Source organism: Aphanomyces astaci (genome assembly GCF_000520075.1).
Source record: "Aphanomyces astaci strain APO3 unplaced genomic scaffold supercont1.16, whole genome shotgun sequence".
In the NCBI taxonomy this organism is placed as follows: domain Eukaryota; phylum Oomycota; class Saprolegniomycetes; order Saprolegniales; family Verrucalvaceae; genus Aphanomyces; species Aphanomyces astaci.
Genome location: NW_009798279.1, coordinates 1,056,172 through 1,064,569, shown reverse-complemented (window position 1 = coordinate 1,064,569; position 8,398 = coordinate 1,056,172). Strand labels below are relative to the sequence as shown.

The 8,398-nt window shown below is 53.0% G+C and overlaps 5 protein-coding genes across 5 annotated transcripts; 4 read left to right on the top strand and 1 right to left on the bottom strand.

The window, feature by feature from the left end:
• Positions 1 to 392: 392 nt before the first annotated feature.
• Positions 393 to 1,271, top strand: H257_07787 (hypothetical protein). The gene has a single exon (XM_009833416.1). The coding sequence runs from the start codon at positions 430 to 432 to the stop codon at positions 1,213 to 1,215; it is 786 nt and encodes a 261-aa protein (XP_009831718.1). The 5' UTR covers positions 393 to 429; the 3' UTR covers positions 1,216 to 1,271.
• A 1,081-nt stretch (positions 1,272 to 2,352) lies between these two features.
• Positions 2,353 to 3,071, bottom strand: H257_07786 (hypothetical protein). Its single transcript, XM_009833415.1, has 2 exons — positions 2,662 to 3,071; positions 2,353 to 2,617 (listed from the first exon to the last, which is right to left on the bottom strand). The coding sequence occupies exons 1-2, from the start codon at positions 3,057 to 3,059 to the stop codon at positions 2,389 to 2,391; spliced, it is 627 nt and encodes a 208-aa protein (XP_009831717.1). The 5' UTR covers positions 3,060 to 3,071; the 3' UTR covers positions 2,353 to 2,388.
• Positions 3,072 to 3,232: 161 nt separating this feature from the next.
• H257_07785 (hypothetical protein) lies at positions 3,233 to 4,077 on the top strand. The gene is made up of 2 exons (XM_009833414.1): positions 3,233 to 3,546; positions 3,595 to 4,077. Exons 1-2 carry the CDS (start codon positions 3,240 to 3,242, stop codon positions 4,053 to 4,055), a joined length of 768 nt encoding a protein of 255 aa, XP_009831716.1. The 5' UTR covers positions 3,233 to 3,239; the 3' UTR covers positions 4,056 to 4,077.
• Positions 4,078 to 4,231: 154 nt separating this feature from the next.
• Positions 4,232 to 4,473, top strand: H257_07784 (hypothetical protein; the record flags this gene model as incomplete). The annotated part of the gene is made up of 2 exons (XM_009833413.1): positions 4,232 to 4,258; positions 4,291 to 4,473. 2 exons carry the CDS (start codon positions 4,232 to 4,234, stop codon positions 4,471 to 4,473), a joined length of 210 nt encoding a protein of 69 aa, XP_009831715.1.
• Positions 4,474 to 5,131: 658 nt separating this feature from the next.
• Positions 5,132 to 8,398, top strand: H257_07783 (hypothetical protein). Its single transcript, XM_009833412.1, has 4 exons — positions 5,132 to 5,894; positions 5,983 to 7,088; positions 7,152 to 7,394; positions 7,486 to 8,398. The coding sequence occupies exons 1-4, from the start codon at positions 5,195 to 5,197 to the stop codon at positions 7,855 to 7,857; spliced, it is 2,421 nt and encodes an 806-aa protein (XP_009831714.1). The 5' UTR covers positions 5,132 to 5,194; the 3' UTR covers positions 7,858 to 8,398.

Here is an 8,398-nt window from a genome sequence, read left to right as displayed (position 1 = left end):
ACTAGGATGGCCCAAGTAGTGTTGAGAAACGCTAATGCAATTGATAAATAACTGCTCTGAAAAAAGTGCGTCTATAATTTGCATCACCCTGAAAAATGGTTTTTTGTAATTTTCAAAAATAGTACTTCGAATTTTAAAGTTTTGTCACCAACAATGTATTTCGAAACTTAAATAAAGTATCATATCAAATCAGTGAGCTTCAAATCGAAATAAGTTTTGAGAAATGTCAAAAATTCACGTGCGTCTATAGTTTACATCAGGACTGTACTTTCTGCATGCCTACTGTAACGTTAACTGTAAATTTGAGATGCTTCCAAAACCATCCGGTTACGAATATCCGGTAACCTTATTTATTAAATCAAAATAAATGGTTTCAAATTCAATAACTCCCACTCGGTTGGTTGCTGCCATAATACTGTAATCCTGACCATGACATCGTCTGACGACGAAGATTGGCGCGAAGAGGTCGAGTATGCAGTGGGAACGATCCGCGTAGGGACAGATCTGCAGTTTGAGATCCGCCAAATGGAAGAGCTGTCGCTCGCTGGTTCGCTCTCCATGCTCTCCGAGATGAGGGAGACCACGTCAGAGATCTCCGGACAGCGTATCTGGCCTGGCTCGTACCTCCTTGCCGAATACGTCCATGCGAATCCCGACATCTTGGCAGGAAAGCGCGTGCTGGAGTTGGGTGCTGGCACAGGACTCGTGAGTCTTGTGGCACGCTTGGCCGGGGCAACGTCTGCGATCGCCACTGACGGCGACTTGGACGTCGTCACTGACATCCTCGCATGGAACGTTCAGAACAACGCCGCGACGAATGCCACGTTGGGCTCGATTGACACGACGTCGTTGTGGTGGGGAGACGCGTCCTCCAACGAGGCATTCCGTGATCGATTCGGCAGCAACCCTTTTGACGTTATCGTGGCTGGCGATGTCCTGTACAAGGGCGAGTTGGTGCCACTACTTCTGTCTACCGTCCTCAAATGGATGCATACTGCTCACGGAACCTTCTTCCTCTGCCACATTCCTCGTGCTGATGTCTCCCACGAAGTGCTGCAGCATGAGTTGCTTGCCCACGGCTTCTCGTTTGAAGTCGTACTCGACCACGCGGCGATAGGCACACAGGATGCGGCAAGGCTGCCCACAGACTGTGCTATCGACGACGTTATCAAAGCCAAGGTGTATCGAATTATACACACGAACGCCACGACGTAAGTCATCGCGATCCGTTAATAATAGAGAGATATTAATATCATATATGTTTCAGCTTCTTTGAATATTATTCGAATTCTTGTGAATTATTCGCTACTCCGAGTATAAACTTCCAAAATTCGCGTGGTTTGTCTAATCAATATTGAATCAGGCTGGAGTTCTGATGTCGTTTATGTAAGAGCCAATCAAATTTATATTAGCTATTTGCGTTGAATCGATTCGACGGGGTCTGGAAATTTATACCGAATCCAACATTTGTATTACGATATCTTGAATAGCTACTACACCGATGACCGTAATTCGTATGGATTCAGAATGAGTGCGGTCCTCACTAATATATGTGCGATGGAATTCCAGAAATTTGTGGTTGGGAATTAGTGTGGACCAATTTCGTGCCATATTGTTGGGTGTACGCCACGATGCCTAATTGCTCTAATTGTCGTAGAAAGCCAGCCATGAAATAACCCTTGTATATGATGTGTCTGCCGCCGCCTTGTTTACATCAATGCCGATTTGTGTTGTGACATTTCATGACAGATCCCACATACAAAAATCAAGATAATACTCCGAACTAATTTTCAATAATCAAAATTGGTGCACTACTGTACACCATTTTTCGTTTATATTCGACGCATTTTGGTCCTAGGGGAGTTAAGTTCAGGTTATTTCCGGTATATTTCGTCCGATGCACAACTGACCCACGCCATGTGCGTTATGTTTGCCAATGTGAATTCTGTCCCAAATCCGCGATAACCTGAACTTAAACGAAAAATGGTGTAATTCTCCAAGCCCATACTTACTGTTAGTGCGGATTGAGATATAGTGCCATCGGTGTACTTCAAATCAAGTGTACTGCCGGCATCTTTTCACAGTATGTTCACAGCAAAACCAAGTGCTGACCATGCAAGATCAACCAAGTGCTGACCATGCAAGATCAACGTCTTTTGTGACACACAATTACGTTTTGGCGATTGCGGGGGGAGAAGGGGGCAATAAAATGCGCAGTTGGGCGCGTAGGTCGTCCAGGGGGGTGTTGAACTCGCGCTCGTAGAAGACGTTCATGAGGAATGGGGCTTGGTGTCCTGCTCGATAGGCCCACGGGATGAACGTACACAGCAGTTGACGGCGCTCGTCTACGAATGTCATGGGTTGCAATTAAGAGCGACGAGAGCGTGTTCACGTACCAGAGCTAAGTCGCAACGGGCCGACGAACCCGCTTAAAGTGCACACGGGCAACCCCGTTTGCACGAGTTCGACGTATTTGAGGGCGATCTCGGAGAATTCGGTGGGGGGCAGACCGAACAACACATGCCAAAAGTCGTGCAGCTCGCGGTATCGCTGCAGGACGTACGCGAGTTCCGGATCGTCGACGAATTTGACGTCGGCGCGGCCATCGGCTTCAAATCTACAACAAGCATGACAGCGACGTGGGACGACAGCAGAACATACCCATGGGCATCCATGAACTGCGTGTACGCATATCCAAACGTGTTGCGCGGAAGGTCACGCAAGGCGTCGATGTCGACAACGTTCGACCGAAAACGGGGTTTCTCCGCTAGAATTTGCATGCCCACAGGGTCCGAGGACATCTTAAGATGCATTTTGCGTAGCGCTACCGCCCCAGTGACATCACCAAGCGCAGCAAGCATATCACCACGTTCTGGGTTTGTGAACACCGACACGGCCGAGCCCACGGCAACGGCGATTTTCTGGAGGGGTGAAGTTGGCATATGGGACTTGTACAGGACATGTTTTGTAGGTTCTCCAGCGGCAGATAGTGCGGTTGACAGGAACGCACGGCGTTCCAGCGGCAGGAGCGCGCGAGCTCTGTGCATGGACGCGCGCATATTCGAGATGTAAGTGGGTTGCCTTTTATAAAGTCTCACAGCTACATGATTGGCCAATCGAGTTGAATTATGTCCAATCATTGCTTGAATATTGAGCTATGGGATTGGTCAAAATACATTCTGTTTTAGCCAATCATTGGCATACTCTTGACACGACATGACAATCCACGCCACAGCAAGATGCCTGTCAATATCTTGGACGTCCTTCGCGAAGGCGCCCAGCGGTCGAACCTGCGGCAAGCATCGAGCAAGATGGGAAGAGCAATGCAGTCCCTAGTATGGCGAGACGCGTTCATCAACCGCGCAGACTTCTCCATCCCCGTGGGAACGAGCCACGTCCTCCAAGTGCGCCAAGCTCCGAACGGGGAAATCAACGGATTAGGTACAGGTCTGACAGTGTGGCCCGCGGCTTGTGTGCTCCTCAAGTACCTCGAGCACCACTACGCACCCTCCAACGGTCTGCAGGGCAAGCGTGTGGTTGAACTCGGTACGGTACCTCGATGATTCGACCTCAAACCAGTCGTCGTTGTTTCAGGATGCGGCACCGGTGCCGTGGGCTTGGCAGCTGCCATGCTTGGCGCTCACGTCGTGCTAACGGATCAAGCGCATATCCTCTTTCACATCCAAGCCAATGTGCAGGCGAACGACGTGGCTGGTGTCGAGTTTTGTGCGTATGACTGGGGGGCACCGTTGCCACAAGTCGTAGCCGGGCGTAAGCCAGTGGATATAGTGCTTATCTCCGACTGCGTTCTGCCAAAGCTGTACCCGATTGAGCCATTGGTCGATGCGATCAATCTTCTCTGTGCGTCCCAGCCCAGTACGGTCGTACTGGTGTCGTTCGAGCACCGCTACTACGAGCATTATGATGCCAAGGACATGTTCTGGACCCTCGTAGCCCAGCGACACTTGACCATTCGCATGGTTCCCCTTGAAGCACACCATCCTAGCTACAACGCCGACGACATTGAGATTTGGGAAATCACCAGCACTACCTAAGTCAACATGATTTACCTTTTCAAATGAATGGCTCACAACGAGAGGCTAGTTCATGGTAGTACTCCTGCAAAGTACTAGTACATACTACGTAGTAGTACTAAACACACATGGTGCAATAATACTCAACAACCAAGCAGCAAGTCGATTCAACATCCGGCGTGACACCACTAAGCATCATGGAGCCCCCAAGGCAAACGCGAGATGTACGTTTTGGATTTGAAGTCTCAGGTGTTAGGAAGTGAGGCGGGGCGCGACGTGTGCGCTTGCGGCAAGACTCGCGCTATCCCTTGATACTGTTCAAGACGAAGACACCGTGCTCGTGTTGGAGGCGGAGCTTCTCGAGCTCTACCAACCAAGAGGGGATGTTGGTTGTCATGGGTGCAGCGCGCTGCCGAGTGTGTTGCCACAACGTGTGTAGGTAGTTCTGTGTGATGGTGGGGCAACGGTTCCGACATGGGTCCGTCTGCGAGGGTACAAGCAACAACGTGTCGTCGTGTAGAGTTGTTCCGGGAGAAGATGGAGCGACCTATGCCACCCACGGGAAACAAAGACAAACGTAAAGCTTATTGGGATTGGATGTGTGGAGGTACGTAGTGTCGTGGTTGTTGTTGTTCGAAGCCTTGGACAATATATCGATGCATGATACCGTCAACAGTTCTCGCGAGGGGTCTACAGCGTCATGAAGGTTGTGTGCAATCGCTGCCGCTCCACCCCAGAGGATTCCATCTCTTGACGGACCTCCGCTCGAATATCTACCGATCGAGATCAAGAGTCGCGTACTCAAAGCTTCCACAGCAAGGCGAGCAACTGCGTCGTCATCGGCGTCTTGAGAGTCTGATCCGTCAGCGTCATCATGTTGGTCAACGAAGGCTACGCCGCTACAGTACAGTACACCTAGCATTCGACATGACAATGCACTGCTGTGAAATTGCTTGAAAGTTTGAAAATACACTCAAATATATTTATATTTTCGGCAGTTTTACATAACCTAAAATATTCGAATATTTGCACTCGGGCAAGCATTTTCGAACAAAAGATGGGTATTTCGTCGTTTTTTCGCAGATATTTGCACTTGAGATTTGTAAGGTCGCCGCTAAAAATACCACTCCAGGTATTATTAATACAGTACTGGACACATCATGGGCGATGTCCGCGTGGTATGCCGTGTCCGTCCCCCCAACTCGATGGAGATCGCGCGAGGCGTCGCAGGTGTGAGATGCGTGAAGACGCAGTCACCTGGTCTCGTGCAGCTTTACTCGGATGGGATCGAGAGTGGGAACGCGCCGCAAGGGTTCACGTTCGACAGTGTGTTCGGGGAAGACTCCACCCAGCAGCAAGTGTTTGACGAAGTCGCGCGGCCTGTGGTGGCAGACATCATGGAAGGATACAACGCAACGATCTTTGCGTATGGACAGACGAGCAGCGGGAAGACATTCACGATGGAAGGGGCGTCGATCGACGACGAAGCTTTGCGCGGTATCATCCCCCGCACGGCGACGGAACTGTTTGCGCGCCTCATGGAAGCCGACGAGAACATGGAGTTCGTCGTCAAGGTTAGCTATATCGAGATCTACATGGAGCGCATCCGAGACTTGTTGGATCCGTACAAGACCAAGATCAACCTCCAGGTCCGCGAGGACAACGACAAGGGCATTTACATCGACGGGGTCACGGAGCTGTGCGTGACGAGCGACGACGAACTGCTCTCCACGATGCGTAGCGGGGCCGCGAATCGCGCGGTGGCCGCCACGGGCATGAACGAAGGGAGTTCGCGGTCGCACAGCGTGTTTATGGTCACGTTGTACCAGCGCAACTTGGAGACCAATTCCACCAAAGTCGGTATGTAGTAGTCCTGTATATCCAGCGGAACCAAATGAAACCAAACGGTGGCTCTCCATGTCTTGAGCTCTGAAACTCCCGTGTACAGGCAAGCTGTACTTGGTCGACTTGGCCGGCAGCGAAATGGTGCGCAAGACTGGTGCGTCCGGCAAACAACTCGAGGAAGCCAAGACAATCAACAAATCGCTGAGTGCGCTGGGGATGGTCATCAACGCCCTCACGACCGCGAACGTCGGCTTTGTCCCGTACCGAGACAGCAAGCTCACGCGGGTGCTGCAAGAAGCCCTCGGCGGCAACTCACGCACATCGCTCATTATCAACGTATCCCCGAGCATCTACAATGCGCCAGAGTCCATGTCCACGCTCCGATTTGGGAACCGCGCCAAGGCAATCAAGAACAAGGCGGTCGTGAACGCCGAAAAGAGCGCCGAAGAGTACAAGCAGCTGCTCGCCAAGGCCGACAAGACCATCAATATGCAGCAAAACTACATTGTCGTGCTGGAGACGCGATTGAAACAGCAATTGCCAACGGTTCCTGCGGCTCCAGAGGCGGCTCCAACAGTTCCAGCGGACAGTGTCGCATCGTCCAGTACATCGCCAGAACAAGAAGCCGCGACCCTTGCTGCCCTCCAAACCCTGCAAGAGCGAGTCGTTCGACTGGAAGAGCAACTCACCGAAGAGCAGCATGAGTCGACCCGGCGCGGCGACGAGATCCGGTCGCTCACGGCCGTGCTCAACGACGCGAAAGCCGCGGCGGCCAACGACCAGCGGACGTGGGAGCGGCAGCGCGGGGACGATCAGACGGCGCGGCTGCTCCAGGAAGAGCTGGCCAACATGAAGCTTGAAATGGACAAGGTCATGTTTGAAAACCAGGAGATCAAGCTGCATGTGGAGACGCTGCAGCAAGAACAGACTCGGCTGTTGGCAAGCGACGCAGACTCGACCGCCGCCGCCCGTCTGTCGGTCGGCGGGGGCAGGGGGGATGAGGAGGACGTGGACATGACAGCCGCCACGCCGCCACCGACGCCGCCCGTGACCCGCGTCGGCAGTTTACTCGCGACTGGTGACGAGAGTAGTGCGGCCAAGTTGGAAGTGGAGTTGAAAGCTGCTCAAGAAGAATTGGTGCAGCATCAAACCCAAGCCCAAAAGGACATTCAACGGTTCACGGAAGAGCGCCGCCAGCTCACGAGCCAGGTATATATATACCCGATTTGTGTATTACGAGGTGATAATATATTGCGATCGTGGTGAGCATAGATTCAAGACCTGGCGCTGCAGTTACAAACCGTCCAATCAAACCAACAAGCGATCTTGTCCACGAGTGGTCCTACCGGCATGTCGGCCCGCGAACGACAGCACATGCGATCAATTCAGCAGAAACTCGAACAACTGGTGGCGGTGCACAGACAGTTGCTGCGCAAGTACGCGTCGTTGGAGGCCGAACACAACGAAGCGCGCCAGAAGCTGGGACTGCGGGACGACCGCATCAAGTCCCTCGAGGTACGTACAGACAGTACCCTCTTATTCCTCTTCATAGTTGCCCGTATTTCGCACCAACTTTGTCGGAAACTCTTAACTACTTAACTACTAGGCCAACACGCGCCTCATGGCGAGCAACATGCGGTTGCAGTCGGAAAAACATTTGGAAGAGCTGAGTGCGCTGCACGTCCAGCTCGCTGAGCTCCGCAAGAACTTGACATTGGACCTCGAAGACCGCGTGAGCATTGACGGGTCGCTGCCGGCTGCTGGAGGCATTGCCGCGTCGGTGCCCGTCCGTCGGCAGACCAGTCTGTACGTCCGTCAAAACAGCATGGTCGGCGACGGCGTGATCCGACCCATCCGCGGCGGCGGCAGACGGCAGAGCACGCTCGACTCGCCGCCCAAGTCGTCGTCCATCCAAGTGCCTGACACGAGCAGCGCCGGCGGCCTCGGCTTTCTCCAGCGCATGTTAGGGCTCAAATAAGACTGTATATAAAGTGTATGGGGTTTCGTTGTTTTTTGTATGGGCAACACTATATGTGAATCTACATTTCCCCCCAATCGGCGTCGTCGTCGTCGAAATCAATTTCCTCGTCCGACTTGAGCCCAAAGTCCAACACATCCGCCGCCACCACGGACGACGGGGCTGCCGTCCCCCGAGCCGCCTCGGCATCTGCTCGCAACCGCGCCTCAGCTTCCACTCGCAGACGCGCCTCTTCTACTCGGGCTTGCTCTTGTACCAATGCCTGGGCTTCCTTTTCTGCGCGAACTCGAGCCTCTTCCTGCGCGACTGCTTGGGCTCTGGCTAGCGCTTCCGCGTGACGTCTAGCCTCCTCCTCCTCGATAGCTTCAGCTTCCGCGCGCAACCTCGCATCTTCCTTCGCTTTCTCTCTCAACCGCGCCTCTTCTTCGGCCGCCCGCGCGTCGGCTTCCGCCTTGGCCTCCGCGGCGGCTCTGGCTTCTGCTTGCGCCCGAGCCTGAGCCTCAGCGTGAGCTCGAGCTTCTTCTTGGGCTTGGGCTCGTGC